Below are 25,072 nucleotides of genomic sequence, written 5' to 3' on the forward strand. Positions count from 1 at the left end.
AAAAAAAAAAAAAAAAGATCATATTGGTGCCGTGGTGTAGCTCAGTGGTACAGCCTTGCCTAGCATGTGCAAAACCCTGGCTCCCTCCCCAGTACTGTAAAAATAAATCACATACATGATAAATGCATACAGGTTTTATTTGTCAATTACAAAAGAAAGAAATCAGTTCAGATCTAAAGCTCATACCCACTGTCACTCAGATGTGTTATACAGCCATATGGATAAGCTTTGTGTAGACACTGTGATGTCATTAAATGTAACATTACTGGCTTTATCCCACATTCCACCAAGCTTCTCTTTTCTGTGGAATTTTTGCTGTAACTTCATCTGTGTGACCTTGGGAATGTTGAAACTGCTCTGGGACATTATTTCCTCACCTGTGAAAACAAAAATCTTGAATACACAGTTAAATAGTCCCTTTTTGGCTGTTCTTTCCTTATGTAACCTCTAAAGACTTCCTTCATGGCCTGAATTTTGGTAATACATATCAGTTAGCATTACATTTTACATATGGAGACCAAAGTGAAATACAATTATTATTATTATTTAGCACCTATCATAGGCCAGTTGCTGCACCAGGAAAAATATATTCTATCCTGCTTGAGACATAGTAGTACGGAAAATAGCAAAGCTGCAGGATGTGGTGATTTTCTTGTTTTTCCTCAGAGTGTGGAACTACAGATATGATAACAGAGCGCTTTGGATAGAACCATGAGAAAATGAGATTTAATGAACCTGACCTCCTGGTGCTCATAATACATAGCTAATAAACATAGCTCTCTCTCTGAAGCACAGGCTGACAGTTAACATGAACTAGACAACTGCACAAACTTGAGAAATAACCAAAGGGGAAGATACAACAGAGAAAATACCACAATTACAAATGATCAGAGCTCCCATGTTCTCTCTGCCCTTTGTTTACAGAAAGCACAACTTCTCAGAGTCAGAGAATCAAATACAATTTAAGACGTTGTAACCCAGGAAGGTTGGATACGGACTTGATCTACCTCATACCTAAAGTTAGAGCTGTGTTCAGAATTCATGATTCCTGCCCCTGGGCCAGTGTTACTTCTAATACATTCAGTTGTTTTAATTTGTAATGAGTTGCCATAAATGTCAAAATCAAGTCCCTTTGATTTATTGCAGTGTGCTAATGACACTTGTAAAGGTGAACATGACTTCCCAGGCACAACCTGTTGGACTGATGTGTTAAGACATGTTTACTTTCGCTGTATCACTCAGTTTTTGGTGCTTTATGTCCAGATTCATGTCTAACATCTTTTATCACTGAATTACCTAATATATCCTTCAAAGGGCCAGCATCAGTCACCAAAGTCAGTTCTGGAAACCTATACTAATAACCAGAAGGCCATGAGGTCCCAGGGAACATTTAGTACACTCTTTCTGTTCTGTGATTTCTAAGTGCTATGCTAAATGCAAAGAATTATAAAATAATTTCTCTCTAAAGTTGTAGTCATTTAAATAGTACACAAACATTTGAGAAAATCAGTTATATACAACTCTTCAAACACTGATAACGCATACAGTCTTTTCAAATGTACTACTTCTCAAATATCCTAATAGCACATCTTATTTTGGTATTACAATTTACATTAGCTATGTATGCATGTGTCTTTTAACATACATACACAGTCTATGTTTGTTCTACATATATTTATCTGTCACTCCACCAGGACTGAACAACACTTGAAAACACACAGCCTGCATTTTTCTTACTTTCTTTTTTCCAAGACTTGTTGGTTCTTTTTTTTTTTTTTTTTTTTTTTTGCAGTGGGGAGACAGGGTCTCTCTATGCAGCCCAGGCTTGCCTCAAACTTGTGATCTTCCTGCCTCAACCTCCTAAGTGCTGGGATTATAGGTTTGCACCACCATGCCTGGCTACTTACTGGTTCTTAAAAGTCCTTGAGAAGTACTTATATATGGTAGATGTCCAATAAGTATTAAATAACTGGAAAACTTTTTAAATATGTAAAGAGTCATTGCAGTGTGAGGACTAGGCAGTGCTAGTTATACTTCACTACTATGGACAAGAAATAATTCCATTAAATGGAAAAAGAGAACAGTTAGGTTAAATATCATCTAATGATTCTTCGCAGTTGGGTTACTGAAACATCCTTATAACAATTTACATGAAGAAGGAAGAAAGCAAATGCTTATAGAACACTTAAGGTACACAGAGTTTGGTGAATATTTGAGCTTGTGAAATTTTCACAGCAAGGCTTGAAAGTCACTTTGCAGATGAAGAAACTAAAGCTCAGATTTGCTCCATAACTTGCCCAAACACACAGTTAGAAAGTGGCTAGCATTTATATCCAGGTTTTCTGACTCTAAAGTCATTACATTAAGCTGTTTCCAGCTTAGATGATGTTACAGCATAATGGTATGTTTAAAGGTATCACTCATCTGCCTCGCTAAAAATAGTTTTAAGAAAAGTTGGAAAAATGTTTTAATTCATGAATGCATCCCAGTTTGTTCCATGTTTCTTCATCATTTCCCCCCAGGTTTCCAAAAGAATATATACTGCCAGTGATTAATCTCTGCATAATTTCTTCATTTCCCAAAGTACGTTTTTCCTTAGGCAGAAGACAAGGAACAAGAATCAGAAAAGCAAGTATAAAAATCTCAGTGTGAAGTGCCTTGACACATTCTCCAACTTGAATGAACCTCAAAAATATTATGCTAACTTAAATTAGCCAGACACAGAAAGCCAAAAGTTTTACCACTCCATTGCTCTGAGTCCCCTACAATAGGCACTTTGGCGGAGATGGGGAGTGGATTAGAGGTCGGGAGGCTGATGAAGGAGGGTGGACAGGGAGTGACTGTTCAATGGCTGCAGAGCTTCTGTGTGGGATAAGGCAAAGGCCAGGAGAGGATGGTGATGGAGGTATAGCAGTGCTAGTGGACTTAATGCAATGAATTTAAGAACGATTACAATGAGCAAGGCGAGGGGGTGAGTGTCTGTAATCCCAGCACTCTGGGAACCTGGAGCAGAAGGACTTGAATTGTGAGGCCAGCCTGGGCAAATTCGCAAGATCTTATCTCGAAGTAAAACAATTTTTAAAAAGTGTTGGGCAAGTAGCTTGATATGAAGGTTCTGGTTTCAGTCCTCAGTTACACACACACACACACACACACACACACACACACACACACACAGTAAAATCATCTCATTTAATTTTAATTGCCACATTAAAATTACATATTTATGGGTTCCATGTGGTATTTCAGTACATGTATATACTGTATATTGTTAATGTAAGGGTAAGCATAGCTCCTTAAACATTTGTTGATTTTTGTTTTGTTGGTGATGAAAACTTTCAAAATCCTTTCTTCTAACCTTTTAGAAATATACACAGCTCTATAGTTATCAACAGTCACTCTGCTGTGCAATAGGACACCAGAACTTATTACCCCAGTGAGAAGTTAGTAACCACTGACCAGCCTCGCAAATTTTATGTTATGTATATTTTACATAATAAAAAAAGTCACCAAGAAAAACAAATATACAGATGACCACAGTATGTACTATAGCACTACTAGTAAGGGACATAAAAACAAGTATATCCTAGGAAAAATGAGGTAGAGACAAATAATAATGAAAGAAGCAGAATTACACATACGCACCCTATTAATAGGTATTCGGCGGTGAATGGGTGTGACAAATAGTATACTTCTCTCACACTAACACAGAAGTCTCTGTTTAATCAGGGTTGTATAAAAATTGGGTGTTTTAACTCAGTTGATGAAAATCCAGAGCCAAGGATAGGGTTAGGGCTGGGGGGATAAGGCAGAGTAGCCTAAATAGTACGCAGAAATTGCCTAGAGAGGCTGAGACAGTAATGATTTTAGGAAGCAGGAGACCCCTGCGGGACAGCAGCCATCTGCCTCACCATGGGTCTCTAATGTGCATCCCAGAGGCGAATACCACAGTTTCTCTGAGCTTAATCTGTGGCTCCATGTTTTGAAGCAGATGGACCGTTTCACTTGTGTCTAAGGCAAATTTTGTTCAAAGTTTGACAAGTAGATATTTCTTTTTTCTTAAGAAGATTTTTTTCCTCTTACCTCCCAGATCCTCTCCAGCTGTTCAAGGATGTTGGAAACCCCAGGAAATAAAGGCTGACCCTGGAACATTTCAATAAAGATGCAGCCTGCACCCCTAGCAGAGGAAACAAGACAGCTTCAAGGAAATGGTACATGCAAAACCAAACCACTGGAAATCCCCTACTGAGAAATATTCTGGGGACTTTTTAAAAGGGGTCACATGCTACTAAAAATCTTGAGAAGCCAGATTCACTGGTACATGCTTGTAATTCTAACTACTCAGGAGACTGAGGCAAGAGGATTGCAATTTGAAGCCAACCTAGGCAACTTAGTGAGATGGTCCCCCCCTTAAAAAAAAAAAATTAAAAGGGTTAGGAATATAGGTCAGCACTCCCTGAGTTCAAGCTCCAGCACCACACACACACAGTCTTATAGAAAAAATAGTTCATATGTGAAATAAAAGTAAGAATAACTTGTAACTTTTTGTTGAAGTGAAATAAAACCAGCAGTAGTTCTCAAATGTCTTAAACTTGAGTGGTTTATTAGCTCTCCATTTTATAAGGAACATGGGAAATTACTGGCTCTAAATTGCAAAGCTCTGCACACTGAATCTAAAATGCTATCATTATAAGAAGTATCATTACCTAGATACAACTAAAAAAAAAAAAAATAAAGAACCTGTAAGTTACTCCACAAGTATGTATGATTATTGTATCAATCACAAATCTTTAAAGAAAAATTAAGAAAGATTGCAACCCCTTAAAACACACATACACAAAAGTCCAAGTGCGTGGCACACAGTTGTAATCCCAGCTACTCATGAGGCTGTGGCAGGAGAATCACAAGTTGGATCACAGTCTTGGCATAGCTCTTGCCAACTTAGTAAATCCCTTCCTCAAAATAAAAAAATTTAAAGGGTTGGGGAGTAGCTCAGTGCTTCTGGCGTTTACTCCCCCTACAAAAAAGCCAATTCCCTCCCAAAACTCTGCAATTTAAACTATGACATGATGAGAATGTTTGTCTTATACTTATTGGAAGGGCTGTTATAAATTAAACGAGACATAGATTACTTTATTATATATTATATATTTGTATGTGCAAAAATAAAAAGAGGATTAAGCAGAATAAATTCACTTAGGTATTCCTAAAACTTTTTCTCATTCAGCATTTGATTCAAACTCTTTGATGTCTGTGTTTACTCGTGGTATCATCCTCTATATGAAGAAGCTGATGATGTAGGATTTCTTAAAATAAGCCGTAGATGGACTAAGAGTTACGGGTGATGCCCTTCCAAAGGGGCTTTGGAATCACAAAGTTGGCATAGTTTTGATTTCTGCTTAAAGAATGTTGGTAAACATGTCTGATTCACTCCTTCTCCACAACCATGTGGCTCCTAGGGATGGGTAGAGGACTGAAAGAAAGAGAGAGAGGAGAGGGAGAGAGAGAGAGGAAAGAGGAGAGAAAGAGGAAGGAAGGAAGAGGAAGGAAGGAAGGGAGGAAGGAAGGAAGGGAGGAAGGAAGGAAGGAGCAAGAAGGGCTCTCTTGTTTGCCAGATTTTCTTCCAAGTCACTGCCGTGAGTTCTCCACGTCTCCACACTGTCTTGTTGACTCCCATGCTTGACTGCTACTGCAAGACTCAGACTGTAATATGCAATCTAACTGAAAATGTGCACCCTCCAAGAGATTAAAAGGGTGAAATAGGAATTTTCTTTGTACATGGTCAAACTGAGAATAATTCCTAAGGGACAGGAATGGGTAAGATTTATTTCACTAATAACATACACACATTTTAATAAAAGTTTTTTGTGTTAAAAATGGTTCTAAAAACTGGTTCTGGTGACTGATTATCTCCATGGTCCAATAGTTCTTAATTATTTTTTACCTCTAACCCCCTTTACCATAACGTATAACTTTGCAAACTCCCTGAATCGCTTTGACATTCTTGTGGCATAATGAGGAAGGAAATTTAAGTAAAATGTTTAATTATAGATGATCACATTATTAAAGATTGGTCTCTAATATTATTCATATATATTTAGTACATATGATAAATTTTGACTTTTTCCATCTGACTGCAGACACATACTGTTTTATTTACTTTTCATTCATTGTGTAGGAGAAATAGATTTCTTGACAACTAAGTTTAAAGGTAATATTTTTCTTTTTGTAGCACTGGGGATTGAACTGAGGGCCTTTCCACTGAGCTACAATCTGAGCCCTTTTTAATTTTCATTTTGAGACAGGGTATTGCTAAATTGCTAAGTTGCTCAGGCTGTGCTCAAACTTCCAATCCTCCTGCCTCAGCTTATAAGAGTGCTAGAATTACACATGTGTGTCATGCCCAGCAAAATAATTCTTACCTGTGTTTGGTTTGGGGACAGAATATATATATTAAAAGAGAAATTGAAATTTAATTGTATTTACTTATGTCAAAGTAGACAAAAACCCATTTTATGACCTATTATTTGTTTTGAACTTAACAACTAGACTATTTTTATAACTCTGTGAAAGAAAGATCCCAGACCAAGCTTTACAAGCAGGACTTTTTCTCGCTCAGGAAACAGATTGTCCAGCAGTTTGTATTTATTTTTTAAAAAGCCAATAGAATATAATGGCCACAGTTTTTCTTGTTACTCATTTTTGCTGCACAGGGACATTTTGATAAGCAATACAAGAAGTTTGATCAGATAAATATAATTTATGAATCTGGTAGAGAGTGTCTTCCTGAGGTGGAGTCTTAAAATTATTATCATTTTTAAGATTCTCATTTAACTTGTATTTAAATATTCATGTTCTTTTTTTGCTTCCTGTCTCTAAAACAACCAATATAAAACATACAATTGAAACAATATACAGAAGAGAATAAAAGTAATGGAAACATGCCAAATGGCTAAAACCCATCCTGTTTGCTAGCAAAGCTCAAGTAAAAGACAAGTCAATTGAGAAGTAGGTGGTCAGTACCACCAAATGGTCCCCAGCCCTGTGCTTTCTCCATATGCACTTGAAAGGCCTCAGACTCTTTCATTTTGAAGTAAAATATATGTGTGTGCTTGAAAAAAAACATATACGTAATTGATTTATTATTCGGTTATAAAATTAGTACCTCCAGTCAGTTCCCAAATACCTCCCGGAAACCCCAGGGATTCACAAACCACTAGAGAGCTGGAAGGTATTTTAAACAAAACACAAAACACATAGTTATTCCTAGGTTTAAACCTGTACTTCCCTGGTTTTCCCTCCCCTGCAAAGGCTCTCAGTGCCTAGGAAAAACTTGTTTGATACCGTTTCATGGTGTATTAGTTAGCTTTTCCATTGTTGGGACAAAATACCCAATAACCACAATTTAAAGGAGGAGAGATTTCCTTTGGTTCATGTTTTGGGGGGCTTCAGTCTGCAGTCTGTGGGGTCCAAGGCAGAAGTGCTATGGTGGAAAGGCATGGCAGAGGAAAGCTGCTCACCTGATGCTAGCCAGTGCTGGAGCGGAGTGCTGGAGAGGTACAGGCTAAGGACGTTGTGTGGTATCAAAAGTCACACTGTCATGACCCACCCAGACACACTCAGCTTTACCAATCTACCAGGTGTTTCTTAAACCAATAAAACTGATAGATCAGGATTAACCATCACAATCCATCACTTGTTAATTCACAATCAAACGCATCTCCTTAAACCATATTTTATCTACATATTAAGACAGTAGCAAGTTCACAGTTCCACCTAACATAATATAACTATCTCACGTACAGCTGGAAATGGGACAATCCCTCCCTCAAAGTTTCAATAGTTTCAGACTTTTTGAAAACTCCAAGTATCTTCTGAGACTTAAGGCAAACTCTTAACTGTGAACTTCTATAAAAATAAAAAACAAGTTACACAATCCCAAGGTTCAGTACAGGTAAACATTCCTATTACAAAAGGGAGGAATCAGAGCACAGAAAGAATTAGACCAAATCAAGACTGAAACCCAGAAGAGCAAACATTAAGCCCTGTAGCTTCATATCTGGCATGTAGGACACATGGTAGTAAAATATGAGTTCCAAAGGGCACAGGCAGCCCTATACCTATTGCCTTGCTGGTTGCAGCCACATGGCCTCTCTCTTGGGCTGGTCTACTCACGACCTATAGCTTTCCTCAAAAGATGTTCCATTTCCATGGCATCTCTGACTTCCTGGGGTCTCCAACACATCGCTGGCTTAATTGCCACAGCCTCATGTACTGCACTTCAGAGGCTCTTTCCCTGGCCTTCTAGACTTTCCTTTGAAATCTGGGTAGGAGCCTCCTTGATTCCACAGTTCTTGCCTTCTAAATGTCAGTAAAACCAGCATTATGTTCTCACCGCAAATCTGGCTAAAATCAGTCAGCGATACCTATGCCACAGCCTGAATGTAGGGCTGTCTTGAAATTTCCTCCGCCAGATTAATTAGTCTACTATCTTAATCTCAGTCTCCTGCAAAGCCTCAGAACATGAGGGCAAAATGCAGACAAATTTTTTGCCGGAGTATGACACACTTGGCCTCTATACCAATTGCTAATGGAGTCATTGTTCCCAACTGACCTCCTGAGTTTGGCCTTGACTGTCCGCATTCCTATCAGCATTCTGGTCTTCTGAGCTTTGACAAGAATCACCTACCCATCAACCTCTGTTTATAGCATTCTAGGGCTTCTCTAGCCTCCAAGACTTTCCAAACTGCTCCCACAAACCAGTTCTAAAGGCTTCTAAACCATATGGTCAGGTACAGTCACAGGAATGACCCCACTTCTCTAGTATCAATTTTCTGTGTTAGTTTGCTTTCTTTCCTTTTTCTGGGATAAAATATAAAATACCCACAATTTAAAGGAGGAGAGGTTTAATTTGCCTTGTGATTTCAGGATATTCCGTTCATGGCCACTTGGCCCAAAGGCATATGTGGCATGGTAGAAGGGCATGGCAAAAGAAAGATGGTCACCTCACTGCAGCCAGGAAGCAGAGGGGAGACCAGCTCCAGAGAGGAACAGGCTAGGGACCATATATAGTACCCAAAGTCATGTCTTTGTGTCCTATCAAACACACTCAGGAGTGTGCTTGGCCAGTGTACTAGAAATTTCTTAATCCAATGCAGTTAAAAATGCAGGATTATCATCACACATGGTATGTTTTATCCCAGTCGTGCTGGGGATCAAACTTGGAGCCTTGCACATGTAAGGCAAGCATTCTACCACTGAAACACAGTCCAGCCCCGATGGCATTTTTCATATTGGTAGCTGTGGGGAGACAGAAAGGAAGTCCTCTTGTTACACAATGTCATAGTGTTTTCTACCTTCTACATTACTAGGATGGAATAAAATATTATATAAAATAAATTTTTGGCAAAAACTGGAACATTCAGGTCATTATTCAAGTACTACAAAATAATATAAAATGTATTATAGAGGTAAAAATGTTAATATTTGGTTTATTTTGTTGAAATTCTCCATTTATATTCCAAGGTAACTTGATCTAGAGTCTCGGGTTACCCGTGTGTGTGTGTGTGTGTGTGTGTGTGTGTGTATGTGTGCACGTGCACATATGCACGTGTGTGTTTATGTCAGTACCTGGAATATCTATAAATACCATAAATATAAATGCATTGATAAAGTAAATCTGAATTTCATGGTTTAAAGATAGAACAGTGTACCCACTGTTCTTTAAAAACCACACCATTCAATTTTCATATAATTCATCTTCCTATATTAAATTTATTTTACAGATTGTTTAATTCTTTTTCTTATGAAGCTTATGAATCCAAGTTGTGCAGCTATTTTGCCTACCACCCGACTACTCTTAAGCAAACATTTTAAATATTCTGAATAATCAGGTCCACATAGGGAACCAGCTCCTATGCTCTTTTAGTCTTCTGTTTTGTGTTTAAATCTTCATTCCCCTGGCTTTTCCTACCCTACATGTCTTTAGGCTTCTCAGTGGATAGCTGGTTGGTGGAGATACCCTTGGGGCAGCCCATGGAGATGAAGTAAATGTCACATGCTAGGGAAGAAAAGGACCAAGTGGCACCAAGCAGTGAATAATTCCAGAAGGGAGAGATGTGCTGGGCCATCTCTTTGCTCCAAATGTGAATCTTCAGTCAAGTTAGAGGAAACATTTGACATGTTTTATGCTTTTCCTGGCTATTTTTCTTTTCCTTTATTCTAAGCATGAACAAATTCTTCTATAAGAGAGTAAAAGATTCTTTAAATTCTTTAGGCAATCCCTAGGGGAAAAACCCATCTCAGGAGTTTTACATTTCTCAGAGGTGCAAGGCACATATTAAAATATTGTTGGCAAAAATAAATCCATATTTCACTTTGTACTGTTGAAATTAATTCAGAATAACATAATATGTGGCAGACACATAACATTTTTTCACTTGCTTTCCCTGGACTACATTTTAAATTTGAAAGTTTGCAGTGGGAACTCTGACAGTAAAAATTCAGTCTGTGAGGGCCAAGGATATAGCTCAGCGGTACAAGTGCCTGCCTGGCAAACACAAGGTCCTGAGTTCTATTCCTGGTACCCACCCCCGCCAAAAAAAAGATTCAGGGTGTGGTAAAGCTTGTAACCAGATGTCCCCCTAAAGCCTCATGTGCTCATAGGTGGGGTTTTGGAGATTGCTGGATATGGGTGTAGTAATATAGATTAAGGGTGTGTGATAACTAAATTGGCCCACTGATTGGCTTAGCATAGTTCTGAGTGTGAATAATGGGAAGGTCCATCTTGGGTGTGAGTGGCACTAACCAACAGACTCCTAGCCTGAATGGGATAAAAGGGAAAGGGAGGTTCGCTGCTGCTGCTGCTGCTGCTGCTGCTGCTGCTGGCTCCTGCCTGTCACACTATGAACAGTTTATCTTCTGCCATGTTTCTCTGCCATGCTGTCCTGCCTTGTAACTAGCCTACTATGGACTGAAACCTTTACAAAATATGAGCTAGAATAAATCTTTCCTCCTTTAACTTGTGGGTGCCAGGTACTTTACCCCAGCACTGAGAAAAGTAACTAACATAGAGAGGGTTAACTTTTAACGACCCTAAAACAAGTAGCTGCCTATAGGCAGTACCAAATAGAAGACATTGTGTTAAAAAAAAAAATCCTTTTTAAAACCTAGTGTACTAGATGTGGCTGAATCTTTAAAAGACTATGTTAAGTGAAATAAGCCAGACATGGAAGGACATGTATTATATGATAACATTTATATGAGGTACTGATATATACTGAGGTCCAGTATATAAAACAGAAAATAGAACTGTGGTATCAGGGGCTATGGGGCTGAGGTGGGAAGTTATTGTTTAGTGGGTATGATTTCAACTTGGGATGATGAAAAGAGCTGGAGATGGATAGCGATGATGGTTCCACAACAGTTTGTGAATGTGCTGAATGCCACTGTGTAGTACACTTGAAAATGGCTAAACATGCTCAGTTTTATTTTGATGAATACAAAACAAACAACAACAAAAAGAGGATAATTAACATTGAGCTTTTTTCACTAAAGTCCTAGTGGATGCTCCAAGGTCTGCAGAGGAAAAGAAGAACTGGCAGATTGGAGAAGAGTGGTGTAAGGACTGAAGATGACCGGTATGTCCTACTTCTGTTTTTTGCCACAATTAACCAAGGCCCTGTTCCTTGCTCTGGGTCCCCCGCTGATACTACTGCTGCTGCCAGACCTCAGTGTGAGTGAGAGGCTCTTCACCTGCATGTTATAGTTATTTTCTTCACAACAAAGGCACTAATGCTCATTGTCATCTCTGTCCTACAGAAGCATTCGGTTGGAACCCTAGAGGACTGCATGGCCTATCAGAATAGGATGTCCCCCATTCTTTCTTTGTTAACTGGAAACTGCCACTCCTATCGCTCTGAGAAGAAAAAAGGAAAAAATGAGTGGAGGGGACCTCAATGCAAACACCCAATTTCTAGCAGTTACTATGAGAATGAGCAAATATGGTAAACTCAATGGAAGGTATCTGTTTTTCTATTTCTACAATATTTTTAGTTTTAGCAGGCAAGCAATAATAATCATGTAATGGATAAGAGTAATGACAATAACTTACAATTGAACTTTTATTTTGTGTCATGATTACTCATGGTTAAATTCATGAGACACTTATGCATGGAATAGCATACATAGTTGTATATGCAGTTAAAAGGTAAGAGTCACATATTAAGGAAAACTTAAAGAACTTGTGGAAGAGCTGAGGATATTACCCATAATATAGCACAAAAGTTTCAGAAGTGGAAAATCTGAAGGAGAGAATAAGGGATGTGGATGTCAGAGTACGATGCAATCATCTTTCATTAGAACTCTAGAAAGAGAGAATAGAGAGAAAGAAATAGAAGTGATATTCAAAACCAAGGGACCAAACAAAGGAATGAATCCATAAGTAGAGGAAACACTATTTATACCAAGCAGGATAAATGAAAAGAAATCCACACTAGGCATAATGGAGGCAAAGAAAAAATTCTTAAAAACATCCAAAGAAAATGAGAGATCACCTCCAAAAGGAAGACTATAAGCTTAAAGCAAAATTCTCAGTAGCAACAATGGAAGGAAAAAGCAGGGAATTATATCCTCAAAATCCTGAGAGAAAACACATGTCAATCTAGAATTTTACCTCGTAAAATCTACCCTTCAAGAATGAGGGTTTATTTTCAGAAACCAAAACCCACCACCCACAGCCTATACTAGAAAATTCCAGACAGACCTCAGGAGAAAGAAAAATTACTACTAACATAAAATCTGAAGTGCATGAAGGAAGGACAAAGAGTTCTAAATTCATTTGCACTTAATGAAAATAGCTTTCATGTAAAACAAAAATGAGTAGAATTGATTAACAATATAGAGAATGTTTCCAACACACTTTTCATTAATAGCTTAAATAGACAAAAGTGATTTTAAAAATATTTGGGTAATACTGTTAATAGTTTGAATATTTGTATGTGTAAAGCTCTGCACTTGACACTCAGGGCACACACATTCCTCTCAAACACACAGGAAATGATTACAAACACCGAGCACATGCTACATCAGTGGTTCTCACACTACCTCTGAAGGCAGACCAGGTTTTCTCAAGGTTTTGGTAACTTAATTTTGAAATAACTTTTTTTCAGTGCTGAGGACTAAACACATAGCCTCATACATGTAAGGCAAGTACTCTGCCACTGAGCTACATCCCCACCCTGAAATAATTTTAACTGTTCAGAAAAGTTGCAAGAAGAATAGGAAGAAATCTCTACATCCTTCAAACAGATTGACCCATGCCAATCTGCTGTTATTTCCACTTCTATCTATGCATCTATATATCTATGTATTCTCTTTCTCCTAAAGTGTTAAAGAATAGTTTGTAGATATTATGATTCTTAAAGATTTATGTGGCTATTTTCTAGCAACAAATGTGTTATCTTTTATAGCAACAGTGCAATTCAAAATCAGAAAATTTGACATTGATTGAATACCACTGTCTAATCAACAGTCCATACATTTTGTCTATTGTACCAACAGTAGTTTTTACAGCTCCATTTCGTCTGGTGTCCAGCTTTGGACCATATGTTGCATTTAGTTGATGTGTAATCTGGAACAGTTCCTCAATCTTTCTTTGGTTTTGAAAACCTTGACCCAGGGGCTGGATGTGTATTTCAGTGGAAAAGCACTTGTCTAGCATATGAAAGGATCTAAGTTTAGTTTTTAGAATCACCAAAAAAAATCCCTGACCTTCTAGAGATACAACCTACTTCCTTTTTTTTTTTTTTTTTTTTTTTTTTTGGTACCGGAAATCGAACTCAGGCTTGCCAGGTAAGCGCTTATGCCCCTGACCTATATCCCTGGCCAACCTACTTAATTTTGTAGAATTATCCTCTAAACTGGGTTTATCTGATGTCTCCTATTAAGAGGCACATGATGCTAGTCAGTCCCATGATTCATTATATCAACTTTAATCACTTGGGTAAAATGTTATCTACCAAGTTTCCATACTATAAAGTTACTCTTGTTCCTTTGTAATTAATATGTAATTTGTGAAGAGGTATTTTGAAGCTATGTAAATGTTTCATTCCTTATCAGTCTTCCCCCTCTAGTCTTTATTTATTTTTTATTTTTAAAATTTTTTTGGTACTGGGAATCAAACTCACGACCTCGTGCTTGCTGGGCTGGCGCGGTGCCACCGAGCTACATCCCTGGCCTCCCCCTCTGGTCTGGAATGTGTGATTTTTTTTTTTTTTTTGTACTAGGAATTGAACCCAGCACCATTCCAAAACTGAGCTAAATCCCCAACCCTTGGCATTTTTCATTTTGAGATAGGGTTTTGTTAAGTTGCCTAGTCTGGCCTTGATTTTGCAATCTTCCTGCCTCAGTTTCCCAGGAAAATGGGAGCACAGGTGTGCATCACCACACCTGTCAGCATCCATGATTCTTGTTTGAACTAATTACTTCTCTAATGGTTTTAAAATAGTGATTTTCCAAACTCATCATTTCTTAGTCAGTTATAAATTGGTATTCTAATGTAGGAGCTTCTCTTCCTATATATCTAATTGGCTAGCTAGCTATCTTCAGTATGAATTTATGAAGTTTTACTTTAGGATTTACATATTCTTATTTTAGATTATAAACCATACTCTAAATATTTATCTTGATGCTCAAATTGTCCCAAATCTAGTTAATGGAAGCCTTTTCAAATTGCTTCCTAATGGTATGTTTGCATCACTTTGTAAGAGAATTTTCTGGCTCCCACGGGTCCTCCAGGCTACTCTTGTAGATTCCCTGTCCTGTCTCCAGAACTAACCATTTCTCCAATGAGTCCTTGCTCTATTTACTAAACGATGGTTTAAAGAAATCAAGATCTGGGTAGTAGACCAACACATAGGATAAAATATATTAATAAATTTCATTAAAAATATATGCCAGCAAATGCAAATTCTCTCTTAGGATACCCATCACATTTAAGTTCTTAAATAAATTCCCAAAATAAAATTCCAAAGCAAATAAATACATCATTGTCAAAAACAACTAGATATACACAGGAAAAAAAGATACTATAAGCAAGAACCAAAAGAAACAAATGAAAATAAATTAGACTTGGAAGAACTTTTGCCTGGTTTGTTTTAGATTTTGTTATATAACCACAAAGCTGGTTCATGCAGTTAAAGGTGGAAAAGTGGTGGTTACCTCAGTTTGTCATTTTCTAGGCTGTGTTTGATGCTATTGTTATTACTGGGCACTACTTTAGCTAGGGGTGGCATAATTGTTCTAACCAGCTGTTCTTCTTGGTGTTCCAAGACTGAGATTGACTTAGGTCATGAAAGGTACTGTGGCAGAGTGCCAAAGAACCAGTGGCTGCGCCAAGCAGGCAGCAACTTCTTATCCCTAACAAACTGAAGAGGTAGGATCTTGAAGCAGACTCAAAACCCCCAAACCAGCTACTCCTGGAAGACACCTTGGAGAAGTACTCATTTCCTAAGGGTTATAAATACTAGCAATAAAGCAACCCACCACAGGCAATTTACAAGCTTAACCCCAGGAATTAAACTAAAAATAAAGAGGAAGAAAATGAGAAGACACTTAAACAAGACATAACCCCAGACATTTGTTCACCAAAGGCAAACCCAGGGGCCACTGAGGTGGGACAGTCATCTGAAAGACACCCAGCTGGTGTCTCTGAAGTGGTAACAAGAAAGCAATTGAATGAGGCTTTAGAAAAAATCAAATAATTTTTCAGATAACTGTAGAGATGGTGTCCACAGTGACAGCCACGCTTAGTGACTCTCATGCAGATACAGAAAAAAAAAATTGAGACGTTTAAGAAAATGATGGAAGTCGTGAATGGCCAACATAGGAAAGAAATGGAATCTATAAGACAGATTCAAGCATTACCCTGATACCAAAGCCCGAGAAAGACCCAACTAAGAAAGAGAACTACAGGCTAGTTTCCCTAATGAACATAGATGCAAAAATCCTCAATAAAATATTGGCAAACAGAATGCAGCAAATCATCAAGATCATACTATGACCAAGTTGGGTTCACCCTAGGGATGTGGGGATGGGTCAACATATGTAAATCAATAAATGTAACATCATATTAACAGAGCCACAGACAAATATGATTATCTCAATAGATGCAGAAAAAGCTTTCAACAAAGCCCAGCACCGATTCATGATAAAAACCCTACAGAAAATAGGAATAGATGGTCTTCATCTCAATCCAGTAAAAGCTATCTATGACAAACCAACAGCTAACATCATACTAAATGGATAAGAACTGAAAGCTTTCACTCTAAAATCAGGAACAAGACAAGGATGTCCACTGTCTCCATTCTTATTCAACATAGTCCTGGAAATTTTAGTCAGAGGAATTAGACAAGAGAAAGAAATAAAAGGATAATGATAGGAAAGGAAGAAGTTAAACTATTATTTGCAGATGACATGATACTCTATATAGAAAACCCCAAAAACTCCACTAAAAATTTCTAGGTTTAATAAGCAAATTCAGTAGCGTAGCTGGATACAAAGTCACCACTTAAAATCAATAGCCTTCCTATACACAAATAACAAACCTTGAGAGAGAAATTAGGGAAACAACACCTTTTACAGTAGCATCCACAAAAATGAAATCCGTAGGAATCAATCTATTGAAGGATGTAAAAGACCTATACATTGAAAACTATAGTACTCTGAAAAAGGAGATTGAAGAGGATATCAGAAAATGCAAAGATACCACTTGCTTTTGGGTAAGAAGAACCAATATAGTGAAAATGGCTATACTTTCAAAACTTTTACACAGATTTAATGCAATTCTGATCAAAATTCCAACAGCATATCTCATAGAATTAGAGAAAACAATTCTAAAGTTCATTTGGAACCAGAAGAGACCTTGAATAGTAAAGGCAATTCTGGGTAATAAACACAAGGCATCACAATCCTCAACTGGAACTTATACTACAAAGCTACTGTGATAAAAACAGAGTGGTACTGGCAAAAACAAAAACAAAAACAACAACAACAACAACAAAACAGACCCGAAGATCAGTGGAACACATTAGAAGATGCAGAAACAATTCCAGACATACTCAGCCACCATATTTTTGACAAAAGTGCCAAACACCTTCACTAGAAGAAAGATAGCCTCTTTAATAAATGGTGTTGAAAAAACTGGCTTTGCACATATCAAAGATTAAAATTGGACCCATATCTTTCACCATGCACTAAATTAACTTTGAAATGAATCAAAGATCTAAATATTAAAACAGAAACATTATAGGTAGGCGTGGTGGTACTCGCCTATAATCCCAGCACTTGGGAGGCTGAGGCAGGAGGATCATTGTGGGTTTGAGACTAGCCTGGACTACAAAGTGAGCTCCAGCCCAGCCTGAATTGCATAGCGAGACCCTGTCTCAAAAAGACATAAATAAATAAATAAATAAATAAATAAATAAATAAATAAACAGAAACATTAAATCTGCTGGAAGACAGAATCAGAAAAACTTTTGAAGACATTGGCGTAGGCAAAGACTTTATGAATAAAACCCTAATTGCACAGGAACTATCACAAAGAATAACTGGGATCTCATCTTATTAAAAAGCTTTTGCACAGCAAGAGAAACCACCAACAGAGTGAACAGACAACCCACAATGTGGGGAAAAAATGTTTGCTAACTCTTCCTGAGACAAAGGATTACTATGGAGAGCTATAAAGAACTCAAAAAAATCAGACCTCCCAAATTCAGAGATCCAATCCAAAATGGGCATCAGAGATGAATACACACTTCTCAGATGAAGAAAAATAAACAGCAAATAAATATATAAAGAAATATTGAATATCACTGATTATTTGAGAGATGTATATTTAAAAAACACTGAGATTCCTTCTCACCCCAGAAAGAATGGCTATTATCAAGAAACCAATAACAAATGCTGGAGGGGCTGTGGAGAAAAAGGAATCCTTCTCTACTGCTGGTGGGAGTGTAGACCAGTGACACCACTGTGGATATCAATGTAAAGATTTCTCAAAAATCTAGGATTAGAGGTTGCATTCGACCCAGCTAGTCCTCTTCTGGGTATCTACCCAGAAGAATTAAAAACATCATACTACAGCCATATATGTGCACCCATGTTTATAGCAACACAACTTGTAATTTTGTAAATTTTGGAAACAACCCAAATGCTCATCAACCAAGGAATGGTTTTAAAAAAGTGGTCTTTTTATACAATGGAGTATTACTCAGCCATAATAAAGGATAAACTGGTGCTTTTTACAGCTAAATGGATGCAACTTGACTCCATACTCATAAGTGAAATAAATCAAACTCATATGTATAAGCATCATATTGCCTCTCTAGTGTAAGAAGCTCAAAGAGTAAATAAGATGTTATAAATGTATATTAATTCTACAAATAGTGTCTTGTTAGCTTTCTACAGTTTTTCTTCCTTTTCAAAATTGTTTTAATGATTTTGAGTCTTTGTCAAATTTAGAAAAGCCTGTCAATTCAAAAAACTGGAATTTTCATTAGAATGAGATTATCAGATGAGGTTTTGGAAAATTGTTATTTTCAAGTGTTTCACCTTAAAATGTTTCTTGAAATCTTCAATTTCTCTGCAATACTTTCGAGTTTCCTGCATGTAAGTCTTATAAATTTTGTGGTGCATTTTATCGCTATTTCACATGTTAATGCTCTTGTAAATGATGTGTTTGTTTTTGTTTGCCACCACGAGGTGGAAGTACAATTGCTTTTCAATAAAGTTTATTTTATAAAAAAAAGAATTTTTGCTTCTAAATATGTAGGACCTTAGACAAAAAATATAAAAATTTACCAAAAATAACTAAAGAATTAAACATATGGAAAGACATACCATGTTCAAAAATTGGAGGACAATATTGTAACATGTTAATTATTCTCAAAGTATTCTATAAACTCTATGTAATTCCATTAGGAATTACATTAGGAATTTTCATAAAACTTGAAACACTGAATATAAAATTTATATGAAAACTCAGCAGAGAAAAAAGTCATTTTTTTTTCATTACTGGAGATTGATCCTCTCCATGGAAATCTTTAGTAAAAGGCAAAAGATTTATATGATCTGAAGAGAAATCAGGGTATCATTACTGGAGACTGAACCCAAGGCCTCATACATGTTAGGCAAGTGCTCTAGCCCTGAGCTACACATCCAGCCTTTTTATTATTATTATTTTTTGCTTGTTTGCTGTACTGGGGATTGAACCCAGGGCCTTTGCACTGAGCTACATTTCTAGCCCAGTTTATTTTAACTTTTGAAACAGAGCCTCACTAAGTGGCCAAGGCTAGCCTCCAACTTGTTATCCTCCTGCCTCGGCCTCCTGAGTAGCTAGAATTGCAGGTGTGCACCACTTTGCCTGACTTCAGGATATTCTTTTTTCTTTTTTGTACTGGGAATTGAGCTCATGACCTTGTGTTTGCCAGGCAGGCGCTGTGCCACTGAGCTATGGAGTGGGTGTCCTCTAAGCTATCAATTATTATTATACAGCTATGGAAATTAATATAGTGTGGCACTGGCACAGGGACAAATAAATTGATCCCAGTGGAACATAATAGAAAGTACAGAAACAGACCTTTGCATTTATGAAAACTTGATATGTAAGCGATTTAGCCTGGTATACCACTGAAGAAACTGGGGTGAGACAATTGGTTAGCATATACAAAAGCCAACATCAGTGCATTAGATTTAAAGTAAAAAGAAAAAACTTCACAACTTTTGAAAGAATATTCAAGACAGGGAAGGAAGGATTTTTAAAGCAAGAAACAGAAAAAGGCTAACTATATAAGAAAAGATTGATAAGGTTGCCGACATTAAAATTAAGAATCTTGTTCAAAAGGACATCAAGATATGAAAACAAGCCCTGAATTGGGAGACACTACTTGCAACACACATAACTGATAAAAATTACTATCCAGAATTATGAAAAATTCTTATAAATCAGTAAGAAAGGGAGGGAGACAGACAGAGACCAACAGAAAATGAACAAAAGACAAATAAGTAGACCAGCGGAAGAGCACATAATCCAAAAAAAGATGGCCAACTTCATTAGTAAGCAGGGAAATACAAATTTAAATCACAACATGATACCACTTTATATATTTGCTTGACAAAAATTAAGAATTCTGATGTTACGAAGTTGGTGTAGATGTGGCGTAGGTGCTTTAATACACTGCTGTTGTATTAACTGTTACAATCACTTTGGAAAACAACCTGGTATATTTTATGAAGTTGAATATTCACACCCTCTGGGACATGGCACATTTAGCCGTAGGTAAGTATGCTAGAGAAATCCTTAAATATAAATACTGATTCTGTTCAAAATAGCAGGAACAAACAAAACAGAAAACAAAGTGAATAATCAAAATATTCATCAACAAGAGATAAAGCATGGGGACATAGACCAACATGGATGAACCTTAGAAACATATTGCATGAAGAGAAAGCAAATCACAGAAGACCAAGTACAATAAAGCACCATTTTCTTAAAAGGTGAAAATCAGATAAAACAATATATTTTAGAAAATGAATAAAAGGTGAAAATATTATTTTAAAAGGGGTTATGGACAAAAAATAAAATAAAATAAAATTCAGGTAGAAGCCCTCTAGTGGAGGGGCAGGTTGGTGGAAAATGCACAAGTCAGTGTGACAGTACTGATTATGTTCTAGCTGTGATGCTGGGTAATGGCTTTATGGAGTTCACTGTATTATGCTTCTTAATCCATATCACTTTTTCAGTCTCCACACCATAACATCTTGGGCTGCCTAAGCCTTTGTTGTAGGAACTGCTTTTTGCATTGCAGGGTGTTGAGTAGCATTAGATGCCAGGGCACCCCCTGACCATACACACAGCCATGACCGCAGATAACATCTCTAGACATGGCCAAAAGTCCCCTGGAAGGCAAAATTGAATTGAGAAAACTGAGAACCACTGATCCACATATATGTTATATATATTTTTAGATGCTTTAAATATTTCTAATAAAACAAAGTTTAAAACTGAGATGGGTAGAAGTTTCACTCTCTGCCCTTGAAACACAACAGGAAGATATCATTAAGAGTGGAGCATGCGGGGCTGGGGATTTAGCTCAGCGGCAAAGCGTCTGCCTGGCAAGCGCAAGGTCATGAGTTCGGTTCCCGGTACCGGAGAAAAACCAAAAAAAAAAAAAAAAAAAAAAAAAAAGAGTGGAGCATGCCTAAGCCTGCAGACGCCTTTGAAATGACAGCACAGCAAGGGAGCCGACAGTTTCAGGAGGACTTGGACGGCAGGCGAGGGTTCCAGAAATGGTACCGGGTATCAGAGACTCATTGATTCTAGATACACTGAAGGAAAATTTCTGCAGCCTTCTTAATTCTTTAGGAAATCTAAAAGCTTAGATTAGCCTTTTAGGGGAATGTTTAATTTTTTAAAAATCTATTATTGATTTTTCGGAACAGAGCCTGTCTTCTAAGACCTTGAAGCAGGTCTGTGTATTTTAGTGCCTTTGAGGAGTTGGCTATGTCTGTAAAGTCACCACACAGCCAGCCATGGGCCCCCAGACGACTGGGGCAGCTCCAGGAGTAAGATCCAGGTAACACAACACTGCTGTTCTAGGACGATGAATGCCTGAGATCCCATGCTCACATCTGTACCCCACTAACCCGAGACCCTCCCCAAATATATGGCTTGGCTTGATGCACATATCTGGTTACTATATTTCCTCTACTGTCCCATCTATCCTCTGGAGGGGAGAGTTTATTACACTCATTTTTAAAATGGAGAAACATGAACATAAAGAGGACACATGACTGTGTGTGTGTGTGTGTGTGTGTGGTGCTGGGGATTGGGCGCAGGGCTTCATGCACTACAGGAAAGTAGTCTACTATTCAGCTACATCCCCAGCCCCATGAGTTTTCTTCAAGATCACAGAATCCGGGATAATCAATTAAGAATAGAATGGACACAAAAATTAGGTCTCCTGAATTTTAGTCTTTATCCCTTTCCCCTGGGCTTTGCGCTGTGTTTAGGCACATGTGAGTGTGTGGTGTGGCTGTACAGGCATTGTATCTGTGGCTTGGGAGTGCATGTGTGTTTCTCTGAGGAGAAGGTGTCAGCGAGAAGAAAGGGTAAAGTGCTGAAGTGAGGAGTCGGGAAGATGAGCGTGGTAGAAAGAGCACTGTGTGCGGAAGATGCCTTGGGCAGGACCTCTCTGGAACTCAGTTTCTTAACTGCAAAAACGCATAGAATGATTGCAAAAATCAAGTCAGATTTGCATTTGGAAGCATCTTGTGCTTCTATGTATATAGATATGAGTGATTATCCTTATTATTAAAAACCTAATACAGATAATCAGCAACCCTCATAGGCAGGATGACTCACATTTTCTTGGCACTAGTTCTTACCATATGTCCAGTTCAGAGGAATATTCAGTGGCTCCCAGCAAAGCATCCGGGGGCCGGTACCAGAGGGTCACAACTTCTGAAGAGTACGTCTGGCTGGGAACGGACTTGGCCCGAGCAAGACCTGCCCAAAGGGGAAAAGCATAGACCCATTGTCCTACACCTTCCTGGGAGACACGGAGATGTACTTTACTAGGCATACGTAACTGGCAGAGTAACCAATATCTAAAAAATATTACATCTCAAAGATTGAATGCTCTCAGTAAAACCACTCAACTATCTTAACCCTGTGTATCAGTTCATCAAGAAGATTTCTCAAATTTTCACCTGCTTTGTAGTTAGAAGTGGTTTTCCTGGTGCTAAGTGTGGATAAGTGACTCAGTTCTTGCCTGAATGACATGAATACAGGTAAAGTGTGATCTTCTCGGTCATGCATTAATGGAGGAGTCAAGTATTCTGCTTCCCTTTTCCACATCCTCTGAGCTGTCATGAACAGCAAGTGGCAACTATCTTGAAATATATTATTAGGGAAATATCTTTGGTGTTATGGAGCAACGTGACAGATGAAGCGTACCCCAAGGTGCCGGAGGGCGACCATACAAGTACTGACTATTTGGGTCAGAACTGGTGTGTGAGAAAATGTTAAGTTTCCGATGTGATATATATCTGTAACTAGGGGGTCTCTGGAACAGCGACTGAGCAAACTCAGCATGTCTGCTCTCCATTTTTGCAGTTCAGGAACGCCCAGTGCAGTAAATAAAGGGTGGGAAGTGCTGATCCAAATTAGTGTGGTGGGACCTGAAATGATTCTCTCAAGTCCTGCTCTGCAAAATGAGTGTGATTTGTCAGCTGGCTGCTTATCTTGCTGAATGACAGGATCTATAGCTGGGAAAACTTCACAGAGGAGTTCGCTGTTGTGAAGAATTGGTAAATTAGTGCCTGTTAAATGCTCACTACCTCAGAATAATGTCCTGGATCCCATTTGGTATGTGCCAAACAGAGGAGAGTGGTTCCTTGGCTCTTATGGAACCAGTGTGTCAACAAGCCTTTGCTGAACACCTACTGTGACATCAGGAACTAGGGAAACTAATAAGCAAAAGCAGACCAGACCCAGCTACCTTCCTAATGTCTAAAGTCTAGGAGAAGAGAAACAAATCATATGTGTGTGTGTGTGTGTGTATTCATACAGATGCACACATGTATATATATTATGTATATATATACTGTGTATATGTTGTGTGTGCAACATGGTTGATGTATGAAATGTTTTTGTGCATGAATACAGTTATAAACTATAGTAAGTGTGAAAAGAGAAAGATAAAGGATACAGGAAGTCCATGCCGCTTTCATGGGAATACAGTTAGATTTACATTTACATACTTAGGCAAGTAAGAACAGGTGTGTATTCCTATAGTTGTCCATGCTATAATGTGGGGTTGATCTCTTTATTCTGCTATCTTGGAATAACCTTAGTCTTTTTTTTTAGAAAGGGTTTCACTATGTAGTCCAGGCTGGCCTTGAACTCACAGTGATCCTCCTGCCTCAGCCTCTCAAGGGCTGGGATTACAGGTGAGTGCCACCACTCCTGGCTGGGATAACTTTAATTGTTTCTGACAGAACTTGTAGTATCTGCTCAGATACAGGGAAACCTGAAGTCTACAAATGTCTATCAAAAATGGCAGTGAGGCAGTGTGTGGGAGGGTAAGTTTTGGGCATCTGACTAGATTGGAGCTTGAGGGAATCCCAAGAAGCGACCACTTCCTCCGTCTTTCTTGCCCCATGTTCCCTGCAGGGCAGTTTGGTACCCTCACAAAGCATCATGCTCCCGGTCCCCAGTTTCCAAAGGCCAAGCCTCGTCCATGCTTCACACAGTGCACACAAAAGCAGCATTGTTCCCAGCCTCGAAGGAGACACAGGAGGCAACTTACCAAAATCAGCCAGCTTGAGCTCTCCCAGGTGACTGATGAGCAAGTTCTGAGGTTTCAGGTCTCTGTGAAGAACATGTTGGTGGTGGATGTACGCCAGGCCCCGCAAAAGTTGAAACATGAAAAGCTGGAAAGAATGAACATCACAAGAAGGACATTTAAGCCACTAAGTATTGATTTTGCCTCTCAATAAAAAATAATCCTCTAAAAGAATGTAGTGAAAAAAAAAAAAGAAAAAAAGAATGTAGTGAAAGTGTGTCTTGAGAGACTGAAAAAAATTTTACATTCATTCAGAAGGAGAGAAAAGAGACAAGGAAAATTAACTAGATTACATCCTAAACAAAAGGATTCTGGCTTTTCCTGACATCTCATTTCTTTGATACTGAAAGAATTGCCCTTCCTTAAAAATCTAAAGAGAAACATTGAAGTTTCCCTGGGAACACTAGCTATTGATTTAGAGGTGAAAAATATTTCTCCCCACCAATGAACTTGCCATATAAGATTAAAGTTGACTTGGAAATGATATTCTAAAGTTTACAACTGCTTAAGTTTTCCAGACTTGTAGATATGAAACCCTTTTAAAAACACAATACAAGGAAACTCAATTGGGAAATACATCCTTAGATGGCATTAGGAAATAAAGAAATCATTATCTTTTAAAACTTATTTTTGAAGTCTTAAATTCTAAGTCGAAAATAAGAGAAATA

The 25,072-nt window shown here is 38.0% G+C and overlaps 1 protein-coding gene and 1 long non-coding RNA gene across 2 annotated transcripts in view; one reads left to right on the forward strand and one right to left on the reverse strand.

Moving 5' to 3' along the window:
* The window catches only part of Cdk15 (cyclin-dependent kinase 15), an 87,699-nt gene that overhangs the window by 38,425 nt on the left and 24,202 nt on the right, over nucleotides 1-25,072 (reverse strand). The window contains exons 7-9 of the mRNA XM_005397066.2: nucleotides 24,369-24,492; nucleotides 22,444-22,564; nucleotides 4,084-4,177 (exon numbers count right to left, since the gene is read on the reverse strand). Coding sequence (XP_005397123.1) covers nucleotides 4,084-4,177; nucleotides 22,444-22,564; nucleotides 24,369-24,492 — 339 coding nt within the window. The remainder of the gene's footprint in view (nucleotides 1-4,083; nucleotides 4,178-22,443; nucleotides 22,565-24,368; nucleotides 24,493-25,072) is intronic.
* On the forward strand, nucleotides 4,127-13,471 carry LOC106149928. The gene is made up of 3 exons (XR_001236411.1): nucleotides 4,127-4,211; nucleotides 11,557-11,639; nucleotides 11,821-13,471. It is a non-coding gene; the product is annotated as an uncharacterized LOC106149928 (long non-coding RNA).

This window comes from Chinchilla lanigera, unplaced genomic scaffold (assembly GCF_000276665.1).
Source record: "Chinchilla lanigera isolate Chin_1 unplaced genomic scaffold, ChiLan1.0 scaffold00056, whole genome shotgun sequence".
In the NCBI taxonomy this organism is placed as follows: Eukaryota; Metazoa; Chordata; class Mammalia; order Rodentia; family Chinchillidae; genus Chinchilla; species Chinchilla lanigera.